The sequence below is a fragment of the Zootoca vivipara genome, chromosome 2, assembly GCF_963506605.1.
Source record: "Zootoca vivipara chromosome 2, rZooViv1.1, whole genome shotgun sequence".
NCBI lineage: Eukaryota > Metazoa > Chordata > Lepidosauria > Squamata > Lacertidae > Zootoca > Zootoca vivipara.
The window spans coordinates 63,078,175-63,098,464 of NC_083277.1; the positions used below are offsets into that span (position 1 = coordinate 63,078,175).

At 41.1% G+C, this 20,290-nt stretch overlaps 1 protein-coding gene across 1 annotated transcript; it reads left to right on the plus strand.

Annotated features, from left to right (window-relative positions):
• Nucleotides 1-2,138: 2,138 nt before the first annotated feature.
• Nucleotides 2,139-19,310, plus strand: DCTN4 (dynactin subunit 4). Its single transcript, XM_035105677.2, has 13 exons — nt 2,139-2,355; nt 6,796-6,866; nt 7,623-7,801; nt 8,179-8,222; nt 9,041-9,148; nt 12,253-12,326; nt 13,869-13,981; nt 14,104-14,213; nt 14,368-14,441; nt 14,987-15,041; nt 15,684-15,791; nt 16,245-16,342; nt 17,044-19,310. Exons 1-13 carry the CDS (start codon nt 2,221-2,223, stop codon nt 17,255-17,257), a joined length of 1,383 nt encoding a protein of 460 aa, XP_034961568.1. The 5' UTR covers nt 2,139-2,220; the 3' UTR covers nt 17,258-19,310.
• Nucleotides 19,311-20,290: the final 980 nt, after the last annotated feature.

Here is a 20,290-nt window from a genome sequence, read left to right on the forward strand (position 1 = left end):
GGTCCTTACCACTTTTGTCCTTTATTATGGTAATCTTTGTACGAAATGTTCCTTTCATATCTCCAATTTTCTTGAACAGATCTCTGGTTTTCCCCATTCTATTGTTTTCCTCTATTTCTTTGCATTGCTCTTTTAAGAAGGCCCTCTTGTCTCTCCTTGCTATTTTTTGGAAATCTGCATTCAGTTTCTTGTATCTTTCCCTATCTCCCTTGCATTTTGCTTGCCTCCTCTCCCCCGCTATTTGTAAGGCCTCGTTGGACAGCCATTTTGCTTTCTTGCCTTTCCTTTTCCTTGGGATGGTTTTCGTTGCTGCCTCCTGTATAATGTTACGAGCCTCCATCCATAGTTCTTCAGGCACTCTGTCCACCAAATCTAAATCCTTAAACCTGTTCCTCACTTCCACTGTGTATTCATAAGGGATTTGATTTAGATTGTAAGATGTAGCATACCTCCCTGCTACACCTGGTACCTTAATCCTAAAACGAATACCATAGTTCCATTAAGAGTTTTACTGACAAACATATGGCATAGCTGCCTGCTACACTAGATAGACTTCACATACTGTATATTTATTTTTAGTTAATAAAAATGCTGCATTCTGAGAGGTTCATGAAGGCTTACAGTGAATGTGTACACAACCCTCCCCACAGTACCCATGCCACACACAGCAAATAAAACATATCTGTGGAAAGTCAATTTTCAACTACATTTGGAGCTTACAGCAGAAGAACAAGGATTGGATAGCAGGAGGTGGAGAGGAGTCACCGACAGGTGGGGAAAGACTGTACATATATCTGTTCTAAGCAAAATCTGCTCTTATTCCCTTATGGGGTACACAAGAGCCTTATTGGGTTCTCCATCGGTCGGAGAATATATAACAGAGGCCAACCAGAGAAGTTTGAGAAGCAAAGCCTTTATTTGCTGTTGCAACAGGGTCCTTCCCCTCACGTAGGAGAACAAGGAAGGAACCCAGAACAAAAGAGAACCTCCACTTTTATCAGTTTCTCCATCACCAAGAAACGCCCCCAATACATCATTCCTACATCACAGCTATGTAATCAATATCTCACAAAAAAGGAGGGTTCAAGGTAGAAATCTGAGCACTTTTGACACCTCTCCTAGTCCTCCTATCACCCCTCCCAGGTGTGAATTCCTAAACACAAAGAGAAATTAACATTTTTATAAGAGTTGATCACTGTCTTTTGTTCAGAGGAGTCTTCCATTGTGAATGAGATACCACTGACAGCGAATTATGGCTCCCAAGTTGCTAGTCATGTGGAAATGTGTGCATATGCTGATCCTTAAGCCTTCCTTAAGGCAGGGTTGAGTCCAAGCGGGAGGGGTGCGGGTCTCTGGAGTGGAGCAGAGGCGAAGAAGGTGGTGTTGCGAGGGATTCTGGGTAACTGCAGCTGTCAGGTTCGGTCACCCCTCTCTGTTCATTAGTAATGGTGTCCTGCAACCCCCCCCCTCAATATTATTTTATAACATATCCAAGCTTCCATAAACATTGCTATAGAACTAAGGTACTGGCCAAATGACAGAGTAAACACGAGTCTTCAGTTGTGCTTTTGCATGGTATGAGGTTTTCAGGGTGGATTATGTGTCCTAAACAGTTTCCAGCTTGATCATCAGAAGGAATGCTCAAAATTTTATTTAAAGAAAAAAGAACCAATTAAGAAGACTATGACTGAGATGCGCTTCCTAATTTATTTCTACCTTTCACTGAAATGTCCCCAGGGTGGCTTACAACACAGCTCTGAACAATACAATAAAATATATGGTCAAAGTAATCTCTTGCAGCATAAAAATCACAAGCAGAGATATTAATGAATGTGTTATATATAATATTTTGTTTTATACACAGCTACAGACTTTATCCTGCAGGAAATTTTGTGGATTCTGTACAGAAACGTTAAAACATGTTCTGTGGCACCCATGAAATCAAATTTAAAATTTTAGACTCAGATAGGCATAAATATAATATTTTATATATAAATATTCCATCTATGTATCTTTCTGTTTTAACCACCCATTAACAGTATTTCATCTCCCCTTCCTATGACGTTACAGCAGGCGGAGATAAGAGAGCGTCACCCGGAAGTGACCAGCCCACCCGGTTCTCTTCAAGCGACGGGCGCTTCCGGGTCACGTGACGGAAGTCGGGGCGGCTGGGTGCGGCGAGCGGCTGGAGAGGTTGGGGCTGGTCCCCGTCTTCCCAAAATGGCTTCGCTGCTGCAGTCCGAGCGCGTTTCGTACCTAGTGCGGGGCGAGAAGGAGATCCGCATGCCGCTCTCGCAGCTCTATTTCTGCCGCTACTGCAGTGAGCTACGGTCCCTCGAGTGCGTCTCTCATGAGGTAAACCGGGCTGGGGCTGACGGGGCTGGAGAACGGGGAGGGGGGCAGGGAGGGCGCCGCATCCCACGCCTCGAGAGCCCGTTGATTGGCCCGTCCAGCTGCCACTCACTGCTTCCCTTCATTCTGTTGGTTAGGGGAGATGGATGGATTAGAGGGAGGCGGGTCCATATCATTCTTTGATTTATATATGATGTATGGTGGTAGTACCGTCGCCTTCTCTCTAATGTCTACTGCAGGATGCCAGTTATTCATTTTATAGTCTGGCATTACTGGAGTTGTATTCTTAATTATATTCCTTCTTAGCCTCTCAGTTGCTTCCTAGGGTGGTGTGAGCCTGCCAGTTGCTCTGTTGTGGAAAAGCTGAGTTATGCACAGGATAGTTAAGTCACAACAACCTCTACAGTATAGCATTTGGTAAGCAGTAGACATGATGGGGGGGGCTGTTACCCTGTGTGTGTGTGTGGGGGGGGTGTAATTAGCTACACCCTCATTCCCTTTTTGCTTCCTACACTGTATATTCTGTATAATAGGTACCGCTCTGGGGAAGGTAAACGGTGTTTCCTGCGCTGCTCTGGTTTTCCACTGCGGACAAATGCCAGCTCCTTCGGCCTATAGAGCGAGATAAGCACCGCAACCCCAGAGTCGTCCGTGACCTGACCTAACAGTCAGGGGTCCCTTTACCTTTACCTCTACTGTATATTCAGCACATTAAAATAAATCGCTTTCAGTCTTCTTATTTGTTCTTTTAGCAGCCTGTGTGGTGCTTGAGTTTTCTGCCCCATCCCTCCATTTCTATAGCATATTGCAGGGGTCGGCAAAGTTTTTGTGGCTTGGGTCGGTTCATGGTCCCACAGACACCGTGATGGGCCGGAGTACGCACGCACGCGCAAACGTTATTTCTGGCACGGAGGAGGCGTGCACAAATTCCCATTGGCTGCAGGAGCTTTCTGCTGCCAATGGGAAGCCAGCCAGTGTTGCGGAAGGCACGGCGCACGTGAGCCTACCGAGCGGGTGGCAGGGATGGGCCTTAGGTTGCTGACCCGTAGTATATTGTGTCCTGTTCAACTCACAGAAGTGATTATGGATAAAATACAGCACTCTTACCAACATAATAATAATAATTTATTTCTACCCATCTGGCTGGGTTTCCCCAACCACTCTGGGCGGCTTTCAACAGAACATTAAAAACAGAATAGAACATCAAACATTAAAAACTTCCTTAAATAGGGCTGCCTTCAGATGTCTTCTAAGTCAGGTAGTTGTTTATTTCCTTGACATCTGATGGGAGGGCATTCCACAGGGCGGGTGCCACTATCAAGAAGGCCTTCTGCCTGGTTCCCTGTAACCTCACATCTTGCAGTGAAGGAACCGCCAGAAGGCCCTTTGAGCTGGACCTCAGTGTCCGGGCTGAACGAAGGGGGTGGAGAAACCAGTTTCTTTCTCTTCTGATTAGCTAAGTCATTTTCTGATTACCCAGTCCTATCACAACCTCAAATTGATTGTCTTAAAAATTCTGTCTTTCCTCCTCTTTATTTGGATGTAGAGGGTGGTATTCAGCTAAGTTTTACTCAGAGCAGACCGGTTGAAATTAATGAACATAACTGAGATGGGTCCATTAATTTACTCTGTGTGAGAAACTTGGTTGAGTACCACCCAGGGAGTTTGAGACTGTGAATTTTCTTGTTACACAGAATTGTTATTTATATCTTAGCTGAATTCTTTTCACTCTTAAATCTTTTCCGCCCTTTTAAACTGTAGAGAATGGAGACAGCCAGTTCATAGTGTGCCAACCTGAGTGCAGCTTCTACCTTGACAATAAGATTACTAAATAGGCCTGGACACATGTTTTACTTTGTTAGAACCTCAGAATAAGTAAAGTAGCTGTAAAACTTTTAAAAAGCCGTGCTGCTTTTTGACTTTGGCTTAACAACTATCTAAAGATTAGAGCCTGCTTCTGCACCTAAGTTTGGCATAGTTGGGGGCTGAAGTTTGCAACTCTGTTCACAAGTCACACCTGCCTGCCTGCCCACACCTTGGTCTAATGTTCTTTTCATGATAACTTTGACTTGTGTAAAGAACATCTGTATTATTTCCCAGTCTTTCAGTATAAAAACACACACACTGCAATAACATTTTAGATGTGTTGGTAAGTCTTCAAGTTGTAGCTGCCAATGTGATAGGTTAGGAATTCATTTGTACGCATAGGTCAGTAGTGAAGCACATGCTGTACCTATAGAAGGACCCAAGTTCAGTCCCTGGTATTTCCAGTTAAAAGGGTTAGGTGGCAAGTGATGGAGAAGACTTCTCCTGGTAATAATAATAATAATAATAATAATAATAATAGTGAAACACTGTTGGTCACAATAGAGCATACAGGCTTAAATATACAGATATCCTTACCTTTCTGTGTTCCTGTGTTTATGTAAAAGATGGAGAAAGACAGTGGCAGGTAATTTGCATATCACTGTTTTTCACCAGTTCTGTATAACTAAGAAGAATGAGAACAGCATTGGATTGTTGATATGCATCAAATACTGTGAACAGAACAGCCAAAAACCTGCTTTGTCCTGTCAACAGACAAGGTTACAGAACAAATCTCTTCATTGTGTTGAAATGAATGTGAGATTCCCATACATCAAGTCAGTATATGCTCTCAGAAGAGAGTGAACACATTTCAGGCCAAATAATCCAAAATATCTACATGATCAAGTTACGGGTTTTATTCCAGTTCTGACTCATGAAAGAATCCTTGGAATTGTTCTTTGAGAAGGTTGCTGAATTTTCTCTGCAAGAAGTCCAAGGGTTCCTTTACTGAACTAGAAATCGCAGAATAGTTTAGGGAGAGGTAATAACTATTAAATTAGTTTTTTAATTTGTATTTGCAGATACATTGTATTCCCTGTATTGATACCCATTTGATTCAGAGCTGAGCTGGTTTCTTTGTCCTCATTCACACCTAGACATTTCTTCATTTTCATCTATTCTTTAGCTAAAAAATTAATTCATTGCTAAATTATGATAAATGACTTCATTTGGTATAATGGAATCATTCCTCTATTATAGTCCTGTGGATGTTGCAAGATACAGGATTCTATACTGAGAATTCTTTGTTTGAATAAAGCATTGGATACATGGCTTGAATTTGATGACCTTTAAAAAATATATATAAATGGAACTGATGTTCCGAAAAAGTAACATAATTTTATTAACTGTTCCTGATCTGAATATTTGCTGCTGTGCAGAAATCCTAATTTACGCTGGATTTAACTAAGATTATTAAAACTGAAATGTTTATTTTTGAATGCCTTGCAATGCAATTCTATACATGTCTACTCATATGTAGGACCTCTTTAATAAGTGGGTATTGAATTCTGATATGCCTTGTTCTGGTGTATGAACCCTGAGTAAGCAAGGGAAGCTGCATGCAAATGCATAATCAAAGCAGAAAAGCTGAAAAAGAGACCCAGGAGGGTGAAGTAGTCTGTGTATTTGACTGTCCCCAATGATTGTCCATTCAAAATCAGTCTAGTAAGGCTGTTTTATTCTTAAGGCTTATGGAAGAAATTAAGCACCCCCTCATCTTTGCTGGTTCTTTTAAAGGTGGGGTTTTATTACATGCATTTGTTTGTAATGTGCCCTTTTGCTTATAAATGATCTTTAAAATATACAGTGTCACAAGAAGTAGCATTATGTTATTCTGGAAGGACCGAAGGTTCAGAGGAGTTGGAAATAAAGTACTTTAGTGTGAACAGGAAATTATTTGCTCAGTTATTTCCACTAATGTTCAGAATAATAGAGATGATGATATCTGTGAGAGTGGCAAGGTGGAAGGTTGTTAGCACATAGTTCAGCAACATATTGTTAAATTCCATCTGAATAGTAAGACAGTCATCATACTTGGCTTAGTTCCTGGGCATTAGAAGACTGAATAACTTTGCCAGAACAGTTTGTCTGTTGTTTGAAGATAATTTTTTGTGTTTAGGTCAAGAAATTCCCTAGACACCTCAGTTTTAAGATGATGATACTTTTTAGTGTTTTTTTTTGGGGGGGGGGGTTGACAACATTTCACATTCCTTATAAAGGAATCTTTGTATTCATTATAACTACTGTGTAAGTACAGGTATAAGGCTGTGTACTTATGCACGACTTCCTCCAAAGAATCCTAGAAATTGTGGCGTTTCCCACTCACAGGGCTACAATGCCTAGCATCCTTAACAGACTACACTTTAAAACTGAGGTGGCGTGGCTTGCCTAAGGCCATCTGATGAATTCATGACAAAGGTAAGAATTAGATTGGGGACTTGATGTCTCATAACTTGAACTACCTACTATGCTGTGCAGCTCTAAAAAATTTCACAGTTTTGTTTTTGTTTTGTATTGGGAAAGCATCTGATGAAGGATAATGGTACAAAATGAAAAAGGCCTTTTTGTATTTTTTAGGTGGATTCTCACTATTGTCCTAGTTGCTTGGAAAATATGCCATCAGCTGAAGCCAAGCTAAAGAAGAATAGGTAAGACTACATGCTATTTCTGTGATTCTCACATTACTCTATACTTTTGTCATGCTTTAGGACAGTCTCTCTTCTATCAGTGTATATTTGCCCACAGCACCTTAGTAAGAATCTGAAACAATTTTGAAAATCCTCTCAGTAAGGATTTTATTTACAATGTGATCTCATTGTGATGAGGAAAGTGCTTTTGTGTGGTTGACTTAGCACACTCTGTTTATAGTCTGCACTGCCAAGTACTGACTGTACTGGAGAAGTAATGCTGCAATAATTTACACTTGAGCACAAGCCTGTTTCCTTTTCACACTCTCAATGTGTGTGGGGTTTTTTTTGAAATCACAAGAAAAGCACACTGTGGAATTGCTGGTGATCTCCCATGCTGCAAGAAGGCTTGCAGAATAAATTTACATCTGTCGTACATTGACATCTATGCTTTTGTGAATTTCTATGAAATACATGCACAGTGGATCAGAGCACTTGTGGAATCTTGAATGTTTACTGTGACCAGATTTGAAACTGCCTACAGCCTTTCACAAAGGGTGATGGAAGTGGAATGAAATGGCTTACTTTGTTTTTTGTTGACTGATTCTGTAAAGTCCTTTCTTTCATAGTAACACCTTTGGAAAGAATTTAGTTTTTTTAAACTTGTCAGAGGCAATTTCTGAGTTATAAAATCAGGAGCCTTGAACACCAGGTATAATCCCTGGTGTTCAAGTACAAACTTGAGTCAAACTTCCATGCTGGTCTCTCTCTGTTCAGGTGTGCTAACTGTTTTGACTGTCCTTGCTGTATGCACACACTCTCTACCCGAGCAACAAGCATCCCTGCTCCGCTGCCTGATGACCCAGCCAAGACCACAATGAAGAAGGCTTATTACCTGGCCTGTGGCTTTTGCCGCTGGACTTCCAGAGATGTTGGGATGGCAGATAAATCAGTTGGTGAGTGGCATTAGTTTTCAGATGAATATTGCAAGTGTTAGAAAACTTGACAGTAATTTCTTACAAATATTTCTCTGTGCCCCTGCATTCATGTTGACCTTCAAACACAAGTATAGGAAACACATCATTGCAGGTATATTATGTAGTTCTGCCACTTTCCTCTTGTGATGCACAAGAACTTTAAGCTTTTGGTATCTGACACGTTGATACTAATGATACCAGATTTAATGAACTGTAGTCTGGGTTAGATGAGAGGAGGAGAGAAGCAGGCAGTAATTTTGCATATATTTCATTTTCTCTGTCCAGTGCATGTATGAGCTCTCTCTCCCTCCCCTCACACCCACCAGCCTTTTAAAAAATGCTTTGTTGTGTTGCAGCCAGTGGAGGTTGGCAGGAGCCAGAAAATCCACATACTCAGAAGGTACGTAAAAGGAATTCTTTCATAGAGTAGCCTGAAAAAGAAGAGTCTTTGTGTTGGGTCTGCTCTTGTCTATCTCTTAACTTAACTCACAGAAGAGAATCAACATTTAATTAAACTTGAAAGGATGAGTCCTGCATGGTTGAGGCTAGACTGCATCTTTCCCCAATTGATTTAGCACTGTAGCATCAAACTGGGGCTGGGGATGACATTATGATGAGCAAAACATACCAAGTAGTCCAAGCAGTTTTCCACAACATGCATTCTTTGAGAAGTGGCCCACCTACATTGACCTCATTAGCTGCTGGAATGCAGTTTAAACTAGCAGTCATTAGGAATTGGCACAGACCTTGTGTCATGCAGAGATCAGCATCTCTTCCCCAGCTCTTATATACTACACTGATTTGAACCTTCTCATACATACGCATTGCCACTAACATGAATTACTCTGTACAGAGCACTTATTTGAGAATGAGAGCTCTTTTTCCTGCTGGCCTTCTTATCTGTCTGGCCCTGACTTTGAGATGTAGGGCGTAGCTCATCTCCACCTAAGAGTAGGATATGATGTAATGCAAGCTTCTTGTTTCAGTTTCTCTGAGGAAAGAGCAGTGGGTAAAATTGTTAGGATGTGTATGGCACGGCTAGCTAACTGGGTCAGTTAAGTGATGTCAGGAGTTGGGCAAGAAGCTGCTGCTGCAGCTCAACTAAGGAAAAAACAAAAAGGGACCCCCCCTCCAAAAAAAGTATATCCACCATTTTGTTTAACCTTTACTTTGCCAGCTTTTCTTCCAGTTCACATCTTAAACTGACATTCCTTTCAGATTAACAAACTGGTCGAGTATTATCAACAGCTGGCTCAGAAGGAGAAGATGGAGAGGGATCGTAAAAAGTTGGTTCGACGCAGACCCTACATGCCCCTTGCTTTTTCGGTGAGCTAGGACAACAAATACAGAATTCTGGAACTCTTGGGCAGAATCAGAAGACAGGTTTTTTAAACTTTAAAGGCATAAATGTTGTTTTTAGTTGAGACTTGTAAAAAAGAATCATGTCAGATCAATAATCTTCCAAGAACAAGTTCCAAACATCTGTGTATGGAATGATTTCAGTATGTTTTGCCGTTTATTAAGGGATATTGTCCACTACCGAAATGTAGACATCTGTCATTTGAAATCCCTCAAGTAACCCAGGATTGTATTAAAAAGAGCAAGAATTAGTCTGGGCTGGAAATCAGCTAGGCCCAGATGCTCCTGCTTTCAGTTTTATAATACTGACTGATCAGTCACTAAATATTTGCTTGCCTAGTCATCGTCAACACAAACTTGCTGTGTGCTAGAAATCATAAGATGTGACAATATTTCATTTCAGTTTTCAGCTGTGCAGCCTGTGTCATTTGAAAGGCTTACTTTTTTGCTTAATATTTTTGCATATGCTTCCTACCTCTTGGATACCCGTATAACCTGCTTGCTCTGTGCATTTGCTTTTGTCTTTATTGCTGCTTTTTTCTTGTCTCCGTTGTTACCTGCTGCTAATTTGGGGGCTCTCCGCAGCAACACACTATACATGTAGTGGTAAGTCCCTTCAGTTTCTGATAGTGTTAAAACCTTTGAAACCACTTGCATTCTACTGGTATGTCAATATTTAGTGTACTCAGCCTTCTGGTCTTGGATGTGCTTGCAGTTGAAGTCCAGTTTGCGTCCAGTTAATGAGCCGAGCTTTCCAAGCAAGGCTGGTAGACCTATTGCTATGGACTTTGAGTACATTTTCATTGTCCGTATAAAGAATGATGTTTGCCAGTTCAAGTCCCTGCTAACAGAGCAAGCTGGTTCACACATGCTAAGCTTCGGTTTATCTTAAACCATGGTTTAATTGTGAACATGTCTTCCCTTATACTGCACAAGTCCCTGTGCGGCTTCTCCCCCAACGCAACCCATATTTTGGTTTGCTGTGATGTCTCAACTAGGAACATGCACAAGCAGCAAGCTAGAAATCAACTAAGATTTGTTCTTGGTTTATTTCTGGCTCACTGCCTGCCTGTAAGTAACTTTGGGTTCAGGCAACATAACAAGCCATACTATAGCTTGTGGAAGGAAGAAGCCACATAGGGACTTGAGCTGCAGTCAGGTGGGATTTGTCTGATTAATCCATAAACCAGCTTGTTGTGATGTTCGAACCAGCTGGGTGTGTGAGCAGAGTACTTTTTTTTTTTAATAGACTGGGCTCAGGGTTCGGTTCTGTCCAGCAGGATTTCCTGGGATAGGGGTGCTATTTATATTCACGTCCCTTCTTTGGGGGTGTTTGGTCCCTGCTCATGTAATCCCCCACCCCCAAAATTCTGCACTCCTAAAGTATGTGCATCTGTATTGCTGTCTACAACCCTGCTGCTTTACATTTTAAAACGTCAAAGCTTTTTTTGTATTATGTCTGTCTCTTCTATCACTGTGCCATACAGAGCGTGCTCACGTATGGTTTATGTGTGTGGTACGGAAGCTGTACTTCTCAGGACAGAGCAGGGCTGTGTAGAATTATTAAAACAGCAGAGAGAATTATTGGCTGCCCACTCTCCACCTTAGAACAAATCTATACCACCAGGTGCCATAGAAAAGCACTAGACATATCAAGAGATCCAACGCACCCTGGTCACCATTTGTTTCAGCTCCTGCCATCGGGACGGAGATATAGAACTATGCAGGCAAGAATGAGCCGTCTCAGAAACAGTTTCTTCTCTAGAGCGATTTTGGCCTTAAATGGAAAGCCTGGACTTTGAAGTCATCTTATTTTACTTGTTATTTGTATTATATTTACTGTTTTTAATTAGGTTTTTAAATTTTGGATTATGCGGAATGCTTTATCTGAGTGGATGTAGCAACCGAGTAATTTCGTTGTTCCCGCAAGGGGACAATGACAATAAAGATATCTTATCTTATCTTAAGCAACAGTCATTATTAGAAGTATTCTCTGACTTAGATGTAATATCATAGGTCATACAGGTAGAGAGAAGTACACCTTGTTTCTCCAAGTGCATGTTCCTTCTTCCTAAAATGACATGCACCACCATCTTACAAAATGACACAGGATGTAACAGGACTGCTTCCTGGGAAATTTTCAGTTGAAATCCCCATCCCATTACCCCTACAGCCAATGATTTCCAGAGTAGCAGTGGGCAAATCTTTGTTTCTCTGTTTTTCAGGGTGGTTATAGGACAGGCATCCCTAAACTGCGGCCCTCCAGATGTTTTGGCCTACAACTCCCATGATCCCTAGCTAACAGGACCAGTGGTCAGGGATAATGGGAATTGTAGTCCAAAACATCTGGAGGGCCGAAGTTTGGGGATGCCTGTTATAGGATAACACTGAATCCAAAGAACCGTGAATGGATGGAAACAGGTGTGCAAATAAGTATTTGTGCAAGTCTTCTCTGTTGGGTAGGTTCTTAGTCCAGTGCTCTAGTACAGTAGTAGCCAAGTTGGTACAGTACCTCCAGATGAGGTTGGACTTACAGCCCAGCCAACATGACTAGGGAAGTTCAGCTGTATATCCACCATGCTGTTGATACAGTTCTATATATTTGTTACTAGTTGAATTGTAGCAACTTGTCAGTGAATACCTTGCCAGATGGTAGTTAATCTGAGCTGTAAAATCAGTTGGGTGTCATACCATGTATTTCTTTCTGTCCAGTGGTGTCTTAACTGTAGTCAAATATATTTTTGTCACAAAATTATACCCAGTATGAGAACAGTTACGCTCTGAGTAAGCTACATTAGCTGTCACATGAAAATAGGTCAGGGTAGGAGGTTTTTTTTAAAATAGGATTGTTTCAGTGGCATGCTGCATCCCTCTTCCAGCATTTGATCAGTTATTTTATTTTACTAATCAAGCTACTAAAAGACCGTTTGAACAGAGAAAACCATGTACATTGCCTTTGTGTGCGTGTGCGTGTGTGCATGCTTGATCCCTTGTGCCCCTCAAGCTGTCAGAAACCACGTGAACTTGTTTCCATCAACAGACCTAACTTTCCTTGCATACTTCTTTCCTAGGACAAGTATGGCCTTGGAACCAGGCTCCAGCGTCAGAGGCCCGGGGCCCCTATCAGCGCCCTCACAGGACTTTCGTGAGTGCTAGACCTTTTTATATGTATGACTAGAGGTGAAATGGTGTAATTTCACAAGCTTGCCCATTGCTGCCCATCTACGGTGCAATTAAATTGCCTGCAGACTGCCAAGAGTGATCCAAAGACTCTGCAGCTTATATTCAGGAGGAGTCTGCCCTCCCCCCCCTTTTTTTTAAAAAAGAGGTCCATTTCTCAGTTCAATGTGAAATGTGACTGCTACCAGTCTCTTTCCTTAGGTTTTGTACCTGCGATTGATTATCTGTGCTAGTGCAGTACACAGCTACTGTACTGTTTGCATCATCTTTTCTTGTATACCCAGAAGCATTTGCTCATTCTATCTTTTTGCTGTTGACCTTCTCTTCAGAGGAAACAAACTCAGGTGCTTTTTGCATATCCACACCATACATTTGGTACATATTTAAAACACATGTTTAAAACCCCAAAGAATCCTGGGAACTGTAGTTTGTTACAGGTGCTGGGAATTATATCTATGTCAGGATTCTTTGGGGTACAGTAATGTGCATTAGATGTGCCTTAAATGTATCATGTGGCTCTCTTTAAGGTTCCCTGTTTCTGTGCATGTGTTCTTGGAAGTAAGCCCCTGTGTGCCTTGGGATTTCAGCCATGCAATTCTGTGTGGCTTGATATAGGCCATTTTGTTAGGGAAAGGTTGAAAGCAGGGGGAGAGGGGGAAGCAGGGGGAGAGAATTCCCATTCTAAATTGTTCACTGTGAACAGCTCACCCCACCCCTGCTGTGGGTTGGTTTTCTTTCTTTTTTTGTATGTATGTAGGGTTTGTTTTTTGCTGGTTCCACCTTCCCTCTTCAGCTCTTCATTGCCAGGAGGTTGTGGGGATCCAAAGTATTATATGAGGTGGCATGGAGGGCTGTATATTTTTGTAAACTGCTTAGAAGTTTTCTTACAAGTAAGCACTATATAAATGTTGCTAACGAAATGAAAATAAGAGAGAGGAGGAATTTGTGGAAATTACCTCCCTTCCCCTTCTGTCAGCAGAAGCCTTCTCTGGATTGAGGAGCCTCCATAAATGGAAGGACAGCATTAAATGCAATCTCCTTTTTTGTCCCTTTCTGTGTTTTTTCTTGTTGTTAATCCTCTAATTCCTAGAACAGCTGTACTTAAGAAGTTTTTTAAAAAAAGATGTGGCATTTAAGGATGGCAAAATTAGTGAAAGTTAAGGCTAGTGAATGTTGGTAACTTTTTCTTTATAATATTTACATGCCAATTTCATTTATGGTATTATCTCAAAGATGGGAACATTTCAAGAAATAGTTTTGAAAAGCACATCAATTTTCACCTTCACCTGGCTGAGCAAGTTCTCTCCCACTCATTCTCTGTAGCCTTGTGTCATTGTTCTAGGTCTTGTTAGGAGGTCTGAATGTCATTCAGCAGCTTGCTTACAGTTGCTCTGCAAAAGCTTTAATTTAGCCAGTAATTGTAATATTATTGAGGTTTTACTGTGCTCAGTTACTTCTAAGCAACCTTTCTGATTATCCTAAGCAGCTGGTTTCTTTCTTGCCTCAGGCTGAAAGATGGAGAGGACCAGAAGGAGATAAAAATTGAACCTGCTCAGGCTGTGGAGGAAGTGGAGCCTTTACCTGAGGACTATTACACACGACCAATCAATCTAACAGAAGGTAGTAGCTCTTAGCATATCTCTTGTGCTCTCCTACCCCAGCTTGATGTGTTCAGGTGGTGGTCACTCTTTCGTATTGCTCAAAACTGATTTTTCTTTATAAACTTTCTGTACTCTGAACAGTGACAACCCTACGGCAGCGCCTCCTCCAGCCAGACTTCCAGCCCATCTGTGCTTCTCAACTTTACCCACGTCATAAGCATCTTCTGATCAAACGCTCCCTTCGGTGCCGGGTATGTAGACTTTTCTGAAAAATATGTTAGTCTCTACTTCTACTGCTTTTGGTGTTTATTTTTTTTTAAAAAAAAGGCTCAGTGGTAGCATTTATAGTTGTAGGCTGTTGTCTGCAGTTTGGCCACACATTTTGTTAATGTTCGTTTCTCCTAGAAATGTGAACACAATTTGAGTAAACCAGAGTTCAACCCTACATCCATCAAATTCAAAATTCAGCTGGTAGCCGTGTAAGTATTTTGGAAATGGGTGGAAGCAACAATCTATGGCACTTACGGTTGGGTCTCTATTTTCTCCTCAGTTGTTCCGCTTCAGACTGTAGGTGAGAGCTCTTAAAACAGAAATCACAGCACATAGCAAACTGGGATATCAGAGAACAGGGATCTAGCCTAGCATTTCCTCTGACACACTAGTGACTTGTCTTCTACATGAAGGTACATATAGTCTATGTACAGAGGGCTACTTGGTTTACAAACTCCCGTTTTGAAATGTCATTTAAACCAACCTCTTTAAGTCTGGCCCCATGTTCTCATTTAGTCTCAGTTAAAACTTTGGAAGTTGTGGCTAATCTACAGTACAGTTCCCTTTTCAAAAAATTAAACCATGTGTTCATAGTCGTCTACTTTTTCCACTTTTTAAAACATCACCATCTTAAGAACCCATTCTGGGTTGAAAGGTAAGCCAGATATCTAAAAAGTGAAAGTGCAGTCAGAAGTCTAGAGACATTCGGTTCATACTTGAATTTGCTATTTACTTTCTTTTATTTGTATTGTAGCAACTATATCCCAGAAGTGAGAATCATGTCTATTCCTAATCTGCGCTATATGAAGGTTTGTTCTTGTGTGTTTTGACGTGTTTTTCTAGAGGTGGGATTTTAAACTAGGGATGAGGACCAGTGGCCCTCCAGAGTTATTGGGCTGCAACTCCCATCTTTTATGACCATTGGCTTGCGCCTTCTGGGAGCTTGGAGTTTTGAAGGTTGCATGTGAGTGAATGTTAAACCACCTTTTTTATTTATTTTATATAGCTTTTCATATTGAATGCATTATTTTTTATAACCTTGGCTCAATTTAAGACACCACACCAAATCATGGTTTGAGCAAGCCATAGTTTCAGAAGAGCCGCAATTGATGTTTATTTGATTGGATGAATGAACTGGGGAGATCTTTAATCAACTAAAAGTCTTCCCCCTCCCGAATAATTGGATGACATTTTAAAAAGCACCATCTTGAAGCACAACTCCTTTTCATGTATATATGAGGGAATGCCTTTTGTAATATAATGCTTGCTATGACAAATATAAACACTAAATCACTAACTGAATGATTGGAAGACTAGCTGATTTTTAAATGTGATAAATTTGTGAATTTTAGAGGCATCAGTGGAAGGCAGAAACTTGTTTTTTGCAACAGCGTAAAAGCAGGGTGAAAGATTCTTACTGAGAGTGATCTTTTCCTTTGTCATTTGCACAGGAGAGTCAGGTTCTTCTAACTCTCACCAATCCAGTGGAAAATCTCACCCATGTGACACTGAAAGAATGTGAGGAAGGTGATCCTGATGACACCAGTAGTACTGCTAAGGTATTGCAGCTTCTTACTGGCATAGATTCTGGGCCATAGTTTGATGCTGTGCTGGAAGCTCCAGTAAATAGCCATCTGTCATTGTCTTCTTGAAGACTTAAGGTGGATTTATAAGTAGTTATGCAAAAAAGCCTTCCACATAGTATTGGTACCGATGTGGATGCCATAACCAGTAAGGAGTTTGCTATATTAGGTGGGTTTTAAAAAAATCATTTGTGCATTTTTGCTCCCCTGGCTCCTTTTGAGAGGAAGGACAGGATATAAATATATAATAAATGATGATGGAAATGTGCACTGAAGACGTATTGGGTATTTCTGTGCCAGTGTTGTTTCTTGCTGTTGGCCACAGGCAATCTCTCCCCCTCCATTACTTATATAGACTACAGGGAAAGCAGGGTGAATGATGATTGGCTACTTGTTCCAAAACATATTTTCTACATACCTGTTTTTCAGGTCGTGGTTCCTTCCAAAGAGCTACTTCTGGCTGGCAAAGATGCAGCAGCAGAATATGATGAGCTGGCAGAGCCTCAAGATTTTCAAGATGATCCCGAGTAAGCTTTTCCATATCTTACAGACCTGTGTATCCATTTGTCAACCATGATTCATTGGTGGTTGATGGTGTTGGCTTTTGTCAGGTTGGCAACTGAGAGCACAGTATTTATTTTCCTCTGGTGTGTAGTTTGGAATTTAGAAAGTAGTTGATAGATAAACATCCCACCCCCAACTTGGGGTGGTCTGTGAAATTGATTGGCAGGGAATTCAGGGCAGACAAAAGGAAGTGCTTCATGTAAAACAAAAATTAGAGCCTTCCTTGAGATCCCTTTAAAAGGGAATTTGACAGATTCATGGAGGATGGATATATCAGTGCTGGTATGTCTCTGAATGCTAGTTGCTAGGAAAGCAATATGTGTCAATTCTAGTTTCTAGGCAGCAGCCTTGGAAGAGGGCTGTTGACTTCATGTCTTGCTTGTGGGATTCTTGGAGGTATTTGGCTGGCTGTTTGAAGCAAGATACTGGATTTTGTGGACATTTGGCCTGATTCAGAAGGGCTTCTCTTACTTCTTTTTGAAAATTCAAATTCAGGCATACCCACGAACTCATCTTTTAGCACTGGGCAAATCCATGTATTTGGTTAGTTCTGTCTAGTTATTCTAGTTGGCTTAAGCAACTACCGGTAATAAACTTTCTTAGTGATGTAGCTCACAGGGAAGAGTTGTGGAATTATGTTAAAGCCTCTCTTCTTCCTTTGCAGCATCATAGCCTTCCGGAAGGCTAACAAAGTTGGGATATTCATCAAGGTCACTCCACAGAAAGAAGAGGGAGAAGTTACTGTGAGCTTTAAGATGAAACATGAATTCAAAAACCTTGCCGCTCCTATCCGGCCCACGGAGGAAAGTGATCAGAGTTGTGAGGTCATCTGGCTCAATCACCACGTGGAGCTCAGCCTGGGCCCTTTGCTTCCATGAAACTCGTCTGTAACTGGAACCTAAACGATGGCCACACACTACATTGTGTCACTGTTCTATAGAAGAATGCATCCTGACAAAATGCTGAAGGCACTGTTTCACAGAGGCTCCCATCAGATATGTACTTGCACACCACAAATTTCAGCCAAAAGATGCAGAGGTCGGATTAGAAGAGAAGAGCCGCGCTGTTGGATGACTCTCCTCTCTGCAAAACCTATGTGAATGGATGGTCCCCCCCCCCAAATGCCCCACGCTTGGTCAGCTTTGTAGCAGAAAGCTTGCCGTGCACATTTTGTCGTCGTATTGCTCCTTGATAAAATGGCATGGAATTTCCCAGCAGACGACCTTACTTGGCACTCTCTGCATCCGTTTTGCAAAGCTAGTATTACATAATGCCAACATCTCTCCCCCCTTGTGGTAGGTTCTGTTCACAGTAAAAATTATTCCAAGGCTGCAGTAGCACCATCTAGAGTAAAACAGCAAGCAGCAGCAGCAGCAGTATAATGTTCTCTTGCTTCCACCTTCAATTGGATGTGCCATCTGTTTCCAATAGCACTTGTTGGCCTTTTATTCATGTACCAGAAGTTGATATTTCATAAGATGTTATCTTGTCCTGCATACTTTGTTAGGGAAAGGCAAGAAAAAAAGGCATTTGAATGCTCCTCCCAATATTCTGCAGGTTTTTGTGGGGAGGAGTCTTTTGGGAGATGCAGGTGTAAAAATGGAAGAGGATCTAGGATGGTCCATAAATGAAAATGCTGCTGTAGTGCACTTATTGTAGCAGGGGTGCCATTGTGGGAAGCATTTATGTGTTTTTTGTTAAATTATTTATTTAGGAATAGGTTTATGACCAAAGATAGCTGAGAATTTTGATACGTGAGATCACTTTTGGTATGCTTTGAAGTTTAAAATCTCTTGAGAAAGTAGCTACAAGCGCCCACTGTGCATCCTTGCACTCAATGTACTTAATACTCGATTTCCATACCATTATAAGAAAAAGTGAATGGTTTTCACAAGGCTTTGTTAGCAAATTGAAGAAATAAATGGTTGTAAACTCTAATTCCCAGAGCTTGGCTCTAATCTTCCACCCATACTCATAAATTCAGCATTGCAGTGTTGCATACACACACAGACACAAAATGCAGAGAGATGTTCCAACACAAACTTCTTGGCTAATATTTTTTGTTAGATTACTGAGAAGAAAAATGCATATGGTGGAACTCGGCTGCTTTTTCTGCTTATAATTTCCAGTCTACGTAACAGATGTAGGAGTGCTTTGAATAGGGCTCTGCTGTTGTAGCCTGGGAGTAATGGGGGCATGTGCAGATCACATGATTGAATACTGTTGTCAACAGGTGTGTGTTACAATATGAGAGCTTATTTTGTAGCCTCAGGCAGAAAGGAATGCGTATTTCCATCTTGGATTAAAGTACCATAACTGGGAAATGGGCTCAAGGCTGTCGGGAAGCTGCTTTTCTTGTAGATTGCAAGTTGTTCAGAGGTATGTCTTTTAAAAGTCTTCATTTGTTTGGCAGCATTTGGGTGAAGGTGGCACCTTATCCAGTTTGTGCAATGGATGTAAAGAAAAAGAGAAGCTTGATGTTCACAAGACCTACGTAGACTATACACAATATAAAGCATGAGTTTAAGAAGTCTAACCAGTGTTTATTCTTAAATGTGTAGTGTTTAGTGTCTGCTGATCTCAGTTTTTAAAATAACTCAAAACTAACCCGATTTAATTCTGTCAAGTTAATTCTTGGCTGAGTAATATTTTGGAACTTCATTTTCGAGAGCTGTTGCTGTGCTGAAGTGATATACACCCGAAGCTTCCTTGCAAAACATATAGGAAAGTTGGGGCATACATTGGAAGCTTTTTCCTTTTAATCTTTTAGGACTCTGCTCTGTATTCCACACTTCTGCAGAAACATCTCACTGAATCCTCACTAGAGGACACTGGAGACACTCTGCCTTTATCAATATTAATAAAATGACTGTGTTGCCTTATTGTTTTACTTAATGTAGTGAACTTGAAATAAAGAAGCAGACAAAGCCATTTCTTTATTGTGTACTTTTTTCTGATAGCACCAATGCTTAGGGTGTAATGTAGAGGACAGCATCTGCCATAATGGTGTTGCACTGGATTTAGGAGTGCAGCAATTTTAAGTGTACCTACTATGGGCAAAACACAAGCTGCGGAAGCTTGGCATGAGGAATGCTGTGGGAGCACTTGATACAGTAGCACTGATGGACCTAAACAGGTGTCTGCTCATCAGTGCCTGCTTGAGAGATCATTGAGAGCCACACATAAGCTGCTATTGGCTCCTAACGAAGACAGGTGTGTGTGTGTGAGAACAGCTGATACAGCCAACTGCTGCCATAGGGTGAGGTAGATCATATTAAGCTCCTGGAATTGCACTTGAGCTACAGCCAATTTTGGCTCAAGAGAAATGAAAGGAATATTGGAAGGAGACTTGGGATAAAGTTTAATGTTTTAATTGGTGACTATGGGGAATCCAGCCAGTTTGCATCCCACTTCATACAAGGTAAAGGCTCATTTACACATTCCTTACTACTGTGAATTATCACTGTTTCGTCTGCTCAAGTTCTTCCCCATGAGAATGAGTATATCTTAAATGCCTTTATCACTCTTGTCTGTCCAATTTTGTAGTACATTAGCATCTTGGGCATACAAGCACTCAAATGTGCTTAGACATTAATAATTAACATTTATATTGTGCATTTCCAAGTGCTCAAATTGCTTATTTCAGTTATCCTTACATGATTGCTGTAAAGCACTTGGGTTAAGGATAAGAGATTACGTAATGCTTCCTAGTGAATTTGTGACTGAAGTAATATTTGAACTAGGAATGGTACAGCTCCTAGCTGCTGGCAGTGACTTATCACTTGCTACTGACATTAGTTATTGACGGTTAAATTGCTATAAGACTGCCCCTTTTTACAGCCAATGGTTGCTGCCATGTAATGTTTAAATTGGGCGCATACTGCTTAAATTGCCACCTATCATAATTTTTT

What these genes read in the sequence shown, in the direction of transcription:
- DCTN4 (XM_035105677.2), top strand. Translation starts at nt 2,221, where the DNA reads ATGGCTTCGCTGCTGCAGTCCGAGCGCGTTTCGTACCTAGTGCGGGGC. An exon ending in ACACCAGTAGTACTGCTAAG is followed by an intron (nt 15,792 to 16,244) that starts GTATTGCAGCTT and finishes CCTGTTTTTCAG; the next exon opens with GTCGTGGTTCCTTCCAAAGA. An exon ending in GATTTTCAAGATGATCCCGA is followed by an intron (nt 16,343 to 17,043) that starts GTAAGCTTTTCC and finishes CTTCCTTTGCAG; the next exon opens with CATCATAGCCTTCCGGAAGG.